Raw genomic sequence first — 12,068 nt, forward strand, 5'->3', positions numbered from 1 at the left:
AGACATATTTTAACAATGAGATAGTGTTCCAAAAATTTAAAGATAGACCACTGTTAGCTCAAAAAAAGGAGGAAAAAGAGGGACAATAGTCTGCATTGTGAAGATAGCTCATATGAAGAAATCTTTACATTACTCAGTTAAGAATGATGGATAATAGTTACTCCACAGTAGTCGATGTGGGTTTTCAAACAGGTCCCTAAATTTAAAATTAGCAGCTTCAAGAATCAATTACTGCTTGTGGTAAGAGCTGCATTTTAATGCTCCTAGGTTGATAAATATGGAGCTTTTATTTTTAACCATTATTTTCAAATTAGATCAGTGTCCTCTTAGACCATTAAACCTAAAAGGAACCTTATTTAGGCAGCAGATATAGACTTCTTTATTAAAAGATGGATATCTTTCCTAGAGTGGCTTTTTCTGTTGCGTAAACACCCTTTTTCAGCACTGGTTGGTCATTTAATTTCAAGGTAAATGAGTGTGAAAGTAGAGCAGTTCTAATTCTTTTTTAAAATACCGACATCACCGTCTTTACCACAAAGTATCTTCCATGGATCTTTTAAAGATAAGTTCTTGAAAATTAGACCCTCCAAGTGTCCTTTAAAAATCTTTCTCTAAATATACAAGCTCAATATCAGGCTTTATAATTTCCCATCATGGCACAGCAGAAACCAATCCAACTAGGAACCATGAGGTTGTGGGTTTGATCCCTGGCCTCGCTCAGTGGGTTAAGGATCTGGTGTTGCCGTGAGCTGTGGCATAGGTCGCAGACGTGGATCGGATGCCACTTTGCTGTGGCTGTAGTATAGGCCAGCAGCTGCTGCTCCGATTCCACCCCTAGCCTGGAAACTTCCATATGCTGTGGGTGCGACCCTAAAAGAAAAAAGCAAAAATACTTACAATAAATATTTAATAGTTTGAAGTTAAGTTTTCAGAATGTTTTCTTTGTTATCTTCCCTATTTTTGTAAGTATTAATTAGATCATTAGATGGTTAGGAAACCTTGGGAAGATCATTACTTTTCTTCTCTGGGCTTTAGCTTCTTTATTTCTAAATTGGGAGTGGAAGTTTGGACTAATTTGTCTTCTAGTTCTCACAGTCTTTGATTGGATTCTTTCATTTATTGAATGTGAAAATTGGTCTTTTTTTTTTTCTTCTTCTTTGTTTTGGATCTCATGTTATTAGCAGACTCTAATCAGGGTCAATACCTATGCCTTCATACTTTTTACCTTTTGAGGCAAATACACGTTAAACCTTGCAGATGGAACTTGACTGTTTTTGCTGAATAAATGAGAATTGGTTTGCAGGTGAGCTTTGTTATAAATTTGGTATTAGTTGTTGAATGCAAGGGTAAGCCTTAAATTCTGTTCTCAGGTCTTCATGATTCTGTGGTGTGGATAACTACTAAGATTCCAAAAAGAAACAGATTGAACTATGAGGATGTTGGGAGTTTATTTAAATTTAAATCATGTATGTATACGTAGGTAATATGTTTGGGCCTTTTCTCTGCCCTGAACATTTTGGTAGGTATCTTTGGATAGAGAGAGTGGAAAGAAAACAGGTCTGCTCAGAGTCAGATAGGATTAACTTCCAGTCCTCATTGTGCCATCAATTAGCTCTTGTTCCTTTGCACCTTGGGCAAGTTGCTATTTCAACAAATCAAGCTCTCCTTTCCTGATCTTTGGTTTCCTTATCTGTAAGATGGAATAGTACTTCTCTTACAAGGGTTTTTGTGAAGATTTACTATGCCAGCTGTCTAGCATATAACAAGAGCTTGATAAATGACAGCCGTTTTCATTATATTATGCAGATATTTATTCAGCATTTTTTTGTGGCACTCTGTGAAAGTGTTGGGGGTGACAAAATCTGTATGCCTGGAGTATCAGTGATATGCTTCCACTGTATTTACTATGGTAAGCCTTGAAATAAAAGCACATTATAGGAAATGTATGGGGTTCATTGTTATCAAAAACCTGTTCAGTTTTTTATTCCGAGTCCTCTGATTTTGTATCCTTTAAAGGCCTTTTCTAGGTAGTCTCAATGCTCCAGTTACATTACAGGTACGATATAACTAGAAAGTAGCAGATGCTAGATAGGAAGGAACTCAAGTCTACCTGATTTCAAGCCTAGTGGTCTCTGTTAATATTATAGTTGGGGTAAACATAAGAATTTATCTACCAAACCAGAACACTTTTAAGAGTGGAAATTATGCTGGGACCATTGTAAATCTGGACTGTTCCAGGAAAATGAGTATGTTTAACCATCCTAATTATAGCTAGAATAAACAAGATTGTGAGACTGGGTCTAAGACTTCTGGAATATTTTAGTTGTAGTCAAACATCCACCATTGGTGTCTTTGCATAATTATTGATTTTGTCAAAGTACATTATTTGACCTTAAGGTTTGAAAAAGTACTTATACCATAAATAATCTAATGGTTTAAAAATACTAGCCATAATACATATGTTCATTTTTATATTTTACTTTCTAAAAATTTTTTTCTTTAAACCAGCAAGCATTTAAAAGAGAAGTGGGAATGGGTAAATGATACAAGTTTTTAATTCTTATTTGTGTCAGATGAACTTTGTAAGCAAAATCCAAAATGAAAATCATGATATTTTAAAGTTTTTTTCTTAGGAAGGCAGAAATATGGGTGACACTCAAAATCAGATGTGTTTTTATCAGCTCTTTTATTTCCTGAATCTATCAATCTATCGCTCATCTTTCTTGTTCTTTTTGCCTTATGTCTCTAGGTCTCCTGTGATTTTATTTAGGGAAATGTAAAAAGGTACCCAGGTGATCAAAGTTTGTACGATAGAGGCATCCTGGTCTTTGGAATGAATGTGGGTTTTAATAGCAGCAACCAAGGTTGAAATTCTGCCTCTCCGCTCCTTTGCTGTGTGTCCTCGTGTAAATGACTTACCTCCGAGCCTCAGTTTCCTGACGCTGTGGTGTGGGAATTAGAGAACACATTTAAAGTGCCTGGCACATAGTATGTGACATAATGATGGCGATTATAATTATATGACACAGCAGAAACCATGACTTTTATGAAATGAGAGTCACAGTCTCACCACTAATCTTGTTTTGCGTTCAAACTGTACAGTTTCCTTTAGCGGGTTTTCATTTAAACATTCTCTCTCTCCCTCTTGATTCCGTTCACTGTATCCTGAGGAGTTAGTGGTTGGCAGCAGAAACCTTTCCGTAGGACAGAAAGTGGGCCCTTTCCCAAGGTTTCAGTAAGTTTTGCTGGACTCCCACCCCTGCCCTCCAAACTGCCAAGGGTGCACCCCCTGCCCAACTAACATTCAAGTTGCCTGTATGAAGGAGTGATTTGTTGCGGCCTCTAACTGCTTCTTCTCTTCCTTCCTTTTTGTCATCCTGCAGTGTTCTGTGCCAAGGTCTTTGTGGCTAGGCTGCGCCAACCTGGTAGAGAGCATGTGCGCACTGAGTTGCCTGCAGAGCATGCCCAGTGTCAGATGTCTCCAGGTGCCTCTCTTCTTTCTTGTTGTAAATGTGTTTTTTACGTATACCATGAACATTTGTTGAAACTTGCAGTAGTGTGTTTAATCCAATGTTAAGTCTGCTAAATGTTCTGTGTAACCCTCTGCTTTCCTCCAGCCTGGGTGCCCCACATGGAGGAGTTCATACAAGAGGGGGCTCTTCTGAGCAAATGGGTCTTTGGCTGGGCCCTGTTTTGCTCCTCTTTTTCTGCTCCTGCTTTTTATCGCCCCAGCCCCCACCTGGGATCTGTGATTCTCATGTTTAATAGCTGTGCATGTGCCCCCAAAATCTCGACATTTTCCATTTGGCTACTTTTAACAGTTCTTTGTTGAGTCGGGAGGGTTTCATAATTAAAGTGGTGATTTTTCTATTTGGAAACTCATCCTTTTGGCTTGCTTTCTCTCCCTCCTAACATAAAGGAGTGGAGAGGCAATCACCAATGGTGTAAAGCCTCAAATTGAAGTTTATAAAGGTCACAGCTTTATGCTGGCAATAACTGTCAGTTTGGGCCACCTCCCAAAGGCCAGATCTGACACCTGTCCTCAGGGTCCACCCAGTTTTCCAGGCCGAGGCTGGCAGAGAATTCCACAGATAAAAGTAAAACTCTTTCGGGGTGTGGGAGGGGTTGCTTAGGGAAAAAACTATTAGCAGGAGTGCAGCTGGACTAACCTCACTTTTTGGGATGGATTCTAAGAGAGCCAAGGCAGAAAACATTGTGGCTTTATTGGGAAGCTCTGTTTCGAGAAAGCATGTATTTAATTAAGTATGGTTTCAGTAGCAATGTTCGGTTTTCATCACTGTATATTCCAGACGTTTTGATATGTCTTTAAAAAGCAATATTGAATTCCTGGCATCCCATTGAGACTACCCTGTTTTAGGAAAAAGCTATAGAATCAGGAAATGAGTTAGAGGGATATTGTTGATGGTATGGGTGACTTTGCTGGTTTCAAGGTTATCTTTCGATTTGTGTTTACAGTCTGTAAATGGAGCTGGGGAGCCAGGAAGGAGGAAAATTTCCTTCATACTGGGATTTACTTTTTATTTACTTCTGAGCAAACATTGGGAGCAGCACTGGTGTGGTTATTGATTCAGATTGCTTTCTTTAGAAAACTGTACTGGAACCTCACTAACGCAGTTAACTAGAGAGTGAATTCTGTATAAGATCCAGTTGTCTTAGAGTCTATATAAAAAGTTGGGTTACAACTCTTAGGGTCCAGAGATTGGGTGTGTTTCAATGATGCTCCAGTGTAATTATATTTATCTTTGGAAAAGCAGTTTCCCTGCATGTGGTGTAACTTTAATAAAAATGTTCTTGAAATAGCAGACGTTATTGCATGTACTCTTCTTGGTGCCAAATTATGGGTATTTGCATTATAGTAATAGTGTACATCTTTGTCTCTGTTTTCCTAAAAATGCCTACTTGAATGTTAGAGTTGCTTTTCAGTGGACTGATCCAGTTTTTTCCAGAAATTTAACCAGGGGGAAGAATTGTAGTTGTTAACGAGGTCTGGAGGTGGAGATTCTTTCTTTTTATTGCATTCAGTTAAAAGTAAATGACCAATGAAGGCATCATTCAATATATTTTAGTAATGGTATTGTGAATTCTCTGGAGGTGGGATGAGTGGGAGGAAATACGGGTTCCTGCCTTGCTGAAAAGGGAAACAAACCCAAGTGTATTAAACGTTCTTCTTTGATTCATCTCTCCCAGTGAAAACCATTTAAGAGAAAAAAATGTAAACTTTCCCTTGATTGGACTTTGAAATAAAGTGACGTCTGTAATGATATTCACTGACATGTGAATGGAGCAAATGTCTTCAGAGGTGTATTAGGGAATTTTGTTTACTCAGGTTTTATTTTCATTATGATAGAGTGCGCCCATGCACCCAGCTGATTGGAATTAGCAAATCCTTACCCCACTGGTTCCCATTTGCGAATGGAAAGTAAACATGCATGAGCGATCCTGGAAGACTTCCTTTCTCTCTCCTCATTGGTTTTACATAGTATTTTATAACACTGGTGTTTCTCCGCTCTACCTCCAGTATCTGAACAGTGCAAAAATTTAGTAACTTAACTTTGGGTTTGGGCCTTTTCAAAGACTGCCTGTTGCTTATGTGCTAGATTTTCGGTTTTTCAACAGAGATGGCTTTTGTTTCGCATTGCGTGGTCATTGTAAGAAAGCCCCAGAAGAGAAGCAACAGGCTACCTGACGTTGACTTTGCACACCTCTGGAGTGGCACGAAAGCCCACCCCGCTGCTAAAATGACCACACTGGACGCTTGAACAGTTGCCGCTTTAGCCCATTAGCCTATCTACCATGGGCGAGTTAGTGTACCTTCCAAAAAGCAGGAGTAAGGATGGTACTGTAGTTGCCTTTAGGCATATCATGTACCTCCCTGGTTTCTGCCGCCCCGCGAGAAGGGAAAAAGAATAGCAAAGACTTAAAAAATAAAAATCGCTCATGTACCTCAATAAAACTGTTTAAAAAATAAAAATCACTTACCACCAACTGCCCTTGGTGCTTCACCTGTATTAACTTTGTGTCCACCCTGTGAGGTAGGTATTATTAGTCCCCTTTTTCAGATAAAGAAACTGGGTATCAGAGGTGGTCTGTGTTATGGGACCCACAGTTGTGAAGTGATAGAGCTCTCATTTAAATCTAAGATTTGCATGATCCAAAATTGGTTTTCTTTCCTCTACAGAGGAATGCTACTCTTTCTAGAATTTTCCATTTTATTTTTGTTTATGGAAATCTACCTACCATTGAGATATTTGGTGTGTGGTTTGTCATTTATTTTGAAAAGAAAAAAAAAAAGGAAAACCTGTAGGGGAGAAAAAAATTGTTTCCCTTTGCCAAACTGAACATCTTAACACTGGTGAGGTTCCTCAGCGGCTTTTCTGAAAATGAAATTCTGTGACTATTCACTGAGCAGTTGGTATGTGCCAGGGACTATACCTCTGCTGGGTATGTAAAGGTGAACAATACAGACTTGTTCCCTGGTCTCAAGGAACCTGTTGTAGTAAGCAGACCTGTGAACAAAATCCAGACAGAACCACATGTGAAATCCGTGTGTGTGTGTGTGTGTGTGCAGTGAAACTGTAGTTAGCCAAATATATATATACATATACATGCATATACATATAAATATATACATACACACGTGCTTTAAAAAATATGAATCACTTTGAACTAGGACTCAGCATTTTTTAGAAGAGTTGAACAGGAATATCTGGAGGTCTCTAAACTAAGCTGAATTGAATCAATATTGCGTTTGGTTCAAATATCCAGGTTCAGCCAATTGATTGTTACATTATATAACCATATCAGATAATATAACAATTATCACATACATATCATATATATGACTATATGTATTATTTATTTTATGTATTATTAATTTTCCACCTTTTTATCTGTTGGGCTCTAGCTACTAGGTTATCTCATTTAATCCTTTATGGGGAGCTTATCTATCATAGCTTTCTTGTATCTGAAGTTATGGAATTGAAATGACTTGCCTACAGTTACATATTTATTTCAGTGGCAGAACTAGGTTATGAATCTAGATCTGGATAGCTGCAAAGCCAGTGCTCTGGTCACTGTTCTATAGTGACATCAACTTGGCAATTGCCGTTTTGGGGTTGAAACAAATTTCCCTTTATTTTTAGCATTAAAAGTTGCAAATGCACCTGGAATGTAGAGGTTCCGTGTTGTGAACTAACAGGTTTTCCTGGTAATGCCATTTGCAAATTCTCAGTTGAAGAGAGTATTAGTGATAGGCTTTTTTAAAGAGTAGGACTGATAATTTGGAATGACAGGAGATCCTGTGAATCATGTTTTAGTGCCACTCTCCTAGCCCCATTGTGGACAGTGCTGGGCAGTAATTAATAGAACTTCTTGATAGCTGCCTTTCTTGTTTCTTTTCATACTTTTCAATATGTAGGGAGCCACACAGATTTGAGAACCCTGCAGTTGAAACTACAGCTGCCAGAGAAGGGAGATAGCTTGGTAGAAAGAATCCTGGCTCTGGAGCAGACAAACCTCCATTCTAGTCCTCTGCCTGATACTTAATAGTTCTGTGGGAGTTCCTGTTGTGAACAGCTCAGCGGGTTAAGGACCCACCTTGTCTCTGTGAGGATGTGGGTTCGATCCCTGGCCTCGCTCAGTGGGTTAAGGATCTGGAGTGGCTGCAGCTTGTGGCGTAGGTTGCAGATATGGTTTGGATCTGGTGTTGCTGTAATGTAAGGCCTGCAGCTGCAGCTCTGATTCAACCTCTAGCCTAGGAACTTCCATGTGCTGATACATATATGTATATCTGTAGCACTAGACAAGTTACTTAATTTTCCTGACCCTCAATTTCCTCATCCTTGAACATGGAGATCATTTTATCTACCTACAAGATTTTGTGAAGTAGAGGGGGATAACAGCTCTCTCTTACTGATTGCCTGTTGTTGAGGGAACAAAAATCCATTTCTTTCGTTGCTTGCGCCTGGTTCCCTCTTCAAGAGGAGGGAATTTCAGTCTTACGGTCTTAGAGGCCAGGGCAGAAGAAGGCTAAGATAAAAGACCAGGCGAATGATACGGCCCCTACTGTCAGGTGCTGTTTTGTTCAGGGCTGTCTCCTGAGGTTAGACGTAGGTGTTCCAGCTCAATGCCTTTGTCTTTTTTTTAATGAGCGTTAGGGATTTAGCATTTCTTGCTCGTTATTCTATTGCACTCTAGGGCCAGTCATGTGAAGGCTTGGAATAACCTTTTGGTTTGTTCATTGGTACAATGTAATGTTTTATGAGCATTAAAAATCACATTTTTTTTCTTTATAAAAAAATTTACTAGATATAGTGGGTAAAAAAAAAAAAAAAAAAAAAATCCATTGGTAGCCTCACCACCCAGAGAGAACATTTGTTGCTATTTTAAGGTCTGTCTTCCTCCTGCCTGTTGGGCAGGGAGGAATTCATCAAATTGTGCAGGTTCTCTATGTTATTATGATGATGATAATGATTATGAAAGTGGTGTTTTAAATGTCCCATGGAACCCTAGAGTTTTTCCTTTAGAGTCACTAGAGGGATAAAGAAGGACCTAGTGTAATGCCTTTCCCACTTCTCCTCACCTGGAAAAGCTCTGGGTTTATCTGTGTGTAACAGCAGGGCTCCTAGTCAGATTCTGTGGAAATTTCCAAACACGCACAAAAATAAAGAGAACCATTCAACTCAACCTTGAATAATTTTCAAAAGTATGCTATTCTTAGGCAGACTTTCTCCTCCAACTTTGTTTTTTCTGGGTCATTTTAAAACTAAGATGGTTTTAAAAAAAGTTTGGCAAATAAATGTTTTATGTCAACAAAACCCAAAAAATCATAAACAAGGTTCAAAGAATTAAAAATAGTACAATTGGTACTGAAGGTTTTTAAAGACATGTAAAGTTTCATTTGACCCCAGGTCTCACTTCCCAAAGTATCACTTATGAGTTTTCCCATTATTACTATTGTTTTTTAAGTGGCTGCACCCACAGCATATAGAAGTTCCCAGGCCAGGGACTGAATTTGAGCCACAGCTGCGACCTGTGCTGCAGCTGCAGCAACACTGGATCCTTTAACCCACTGTCCCGGCTGGGGATCTAACCTGTGCCTCTGCAGCCACACGGACCGCTGCAGATTCCTAATCTACTATGCCACAGTGGGAACTCTGAGTTTCCAACTATCTTTTAGACAGAAGCTTTTAAAAATATGAATAGAACTATATCGTTTGTATTATTTTTTAATTAAAAACTTTTTTGATTAATAGTAGATACATCATTGACCATCTTGCTATATTGGCATATAAAACCATATAAACCCTGCTCTTTTTTATAGATGCAATAATGTTTTATCGTATTGGCTTTATTATTTAAAAAAATATATCCAGTTCCTATATAGTGAAGGAACGTTAGGCTTCATTTTTTTTCTGTCATGGCACTTTGCTAATTTTGATGAGCATACTTCTGTAGGCTTACATGATTATGTCTGTAGAATAAATTCCTAGGAGTACATTTGCTAGGTATTGTTAAATTATCTGTATACAGAAAATAATCTCTCCTCTCTACCCACTCCCCAACCAAATGTTAACAGTTAATGTTTACATTATGTATTTGCGTTTTTGTTGTTGTTCATAGGGGGATATGTAATCCTATAATTATAGGGATTTCCCTTAAATTTTTTAAAAGGGAAAATGGGGAGTTCCTGTTGTGGCTCAAGGGGTTAACGAATCCAGCTAGGAACCATGAGGTTGCAGGTTCTATCCCTGGCCTCGCTCAGTGGGTTAAGGATCTGATGTGGCTGTGAGCTGTGGTGTAGGTCGCAGATACGGCTCAGCATTGGTGTGGCTGTGGCTGTGGCGTAGGCTGGTAGCTACAGCTCCGATTTGACCCCTATAGCCTCCTTATGCCACGGGTTCAGCCCTAGAAAAAGACAAAAAATAATAATAATAATAATAAAAAATAAAAGGGAAAATGGGCTCACTCTAAAAACAGACCACACTACAGCCTCCTTTACTCCCTTTATCTACTTAATATCCTATCACAGACAGGTCCCCAGATCAGATTTGATGGCAGTGAGGGAAAGGAGTTTTCTTTTTCTTTTTTTCAATTACGACATAGGTATGAAAAGTCCAGAAATCTTAAATGTGTAGGTCAGGGATTTTTCACAGCATGAGATTTATTTTGATAGATGTGGCTAAATCGTTTTCATGGAAGGATGACTAGTTTACAATCCAGATGTTGTTAATAAGCTCTGGATATCATTTTTAAATGTTTAAGGTTTACTTTTAAAATATTATTAAAAATAACCTACACTTGTTCAAACTTAAACCAATAATAAAGTGACCTATAGTAACATAATGAATTAAAACTTTTTTTGGGGGGGGTGCTGCACCCACGGCATATGGAAGTTCCCAGGCTAGGGGTTGAGTCAGAGCTGTAGCTATCCACCTACACCACAGCAATGCGGGAGCCGAGCCACTCTGCGACCTACACCGCAGCAACTCCAGATCCTTAACCCACCAAGTGAGGCCAGAGATTGAACCCGGGTCCTCATGGATACTAGTTGGGTTCTTGGCTACTGAGCCACAACAGGAACTCCTGAATTAAAACTTTCTACCAACATTTTAAATCACTGCATGATATTCCATTTAATAGGTGTGTAACTGATTTTAAGAACCTTCCCTTCTGTACCAAGACTGTTTCTAATTTTTGAGACATTTTAAGCCAAGTTGAATGGAATATCATTATAGCTAAGTCTTTGAATACTTCTGTGATTATTTCTTTAGGTGAAAGAGTGTACATTAAAACACTTTTTTTTTTCTTTTTTTTTTTTTGCCTTTTCTAGGGCTGCCCCCTTGGCATATGGAGATTCCCAGGCTAGGGGTTGAATCCGAGCTGCAGCCACCGGCCTGCGCCACAGCCACAGCAACTTGGGATCCAAGCCACGTCTGTGACCTACATCACAGCTCATGGCAATGCTGGATCCTTAACCCACTGAGCAAGGCCAGGGATCGAACCCTCAACCTCATGGTTCCTAGTTGGATTCGTTAAGCACTGCGCCACGGCGGGAACTCCCTAAAATACTTTTAGTTGCTGAATTGTACTATTGGTAGGCTGGGTCAGATTCTATTCCTGAAACCAGTAGATGAGAGATTCCCTTTTTGTATGGCTTAGCTGGCATTGGATCATTTAAATTTGTATTTCTTTGCCATTCTGATTGATGAAAGTGCTAAAATATGTATTTATTTATTGGCCATTTCTGTTTCTTGTTTTATGGGTTGTGTCTTGTTTTATGGATTGTCTCTTCATACATTTTGTCCCTTTTTCTAAATGACTTTTTAACTTTTTAAAAAATCTGATTTGGTATTTATACATTAAATACAGGAACTTTCTTTTTTTAAAAAAATAGGTTTTTTTTGGTTTTTTTTTTAATTTTTATTTATTTACTTATTTTTTTTTTTGGCTGTGCCCATGGCGTGTTCCTGGGCAAGGGATCAAACTCGTGCCATAGCAGTGCCTCGAGATGCTGCAGTGCGTCCTTAACCCAGATGAGCCACAGAGGAACTGCAGGAACTTTCATTTACTGTGCATGTTTTCCCCAGTTTGACATTTGCCATTCAGTATTGTTTATAATGCTTTGTGCCTTGAAGAAAGTCTTAAAAGAAATTTTTACTTTTTACATAGTCATACGTACTCCTTTCCCTTACATTCTTCTAGTGGTTTATGGACTTAGGTTTTATGTTTAAATCTTTCGGTTTCTCTGTAATTTATTTTGGTATATGCTATGAATCAGGGATCCACATTCTTTCCAAATGGCCACTCTGTTTTCTGCATACTATTTACTGATCTAGGTTTTCCCCATTGATTTGAAATAACGTGCTCATGTTTTAATTCCTTGTATCTGATGGTGTCCATTCACAGAAAGCTCTTTCAAGCTTCTGCTCTTCTTTGCTTCCCCAGTATCATCAAAAGTTCTTAACCTTTGTAGACTCGTGGTCTGTGCTATATATACCACGCTGTCTTTTATACATATAATGCTGGTTTCAAAGTGTTTTGTTAAT

At 38.7% G+C, this 12,068-nt stretch overlaps 1 protein-coding gene across 11 annotated transcripts in view; it reads left to right on the plus strand.

The window, feature by feature from the left end:
• FBXW11 (F-box and WD repeat domain containing 11) overlaps positions 1-12,068 on the plus strand; it is a 125,148-nt gene that overhangs the window by 35,795 nt on the left and 77,285 nt on the right. For 6 of the 11 annotated variants that reach the window (XM_085002476.1, XM_021077118.2, XM_021077121.2 and 3 more), the window contains one exon: positions 3,384-3,485. The exons of the other annotated variants lie outside the window; for them this stretch is intronic. Coding sequence is in view for 4 of the 6 variants with exons in the window: in XM_021077115.2 (XP_020932774.1) it covers positions 3,384-3,485 (102 nt within the window). In the remaining 2 variants the exon portion in view is untranslated. The remainder of the gene's footprint in view (positions 1-3,383; positions 3,486-12,068) is intronic. 11 annotated transcript variants of the gene reach the window in all.

This window comes from Sus scrofa, chromosome 16 (genome assembly GCF_054392235.1).
Source record: "Sus scrofa isolate SSC_HxYL_T2T_F1_AM1 chromosome 16, Sscrofa_HxYL_maternal_Yorkshire_Landrace_v2.0, whole genome shotgun sequence".
Classification (NCBI taxonomy): Eukaryota; Metazoa; Chordata; class Mammalia; order Artiodactyla; family Suidae; genus Sus; species Sus scrofa.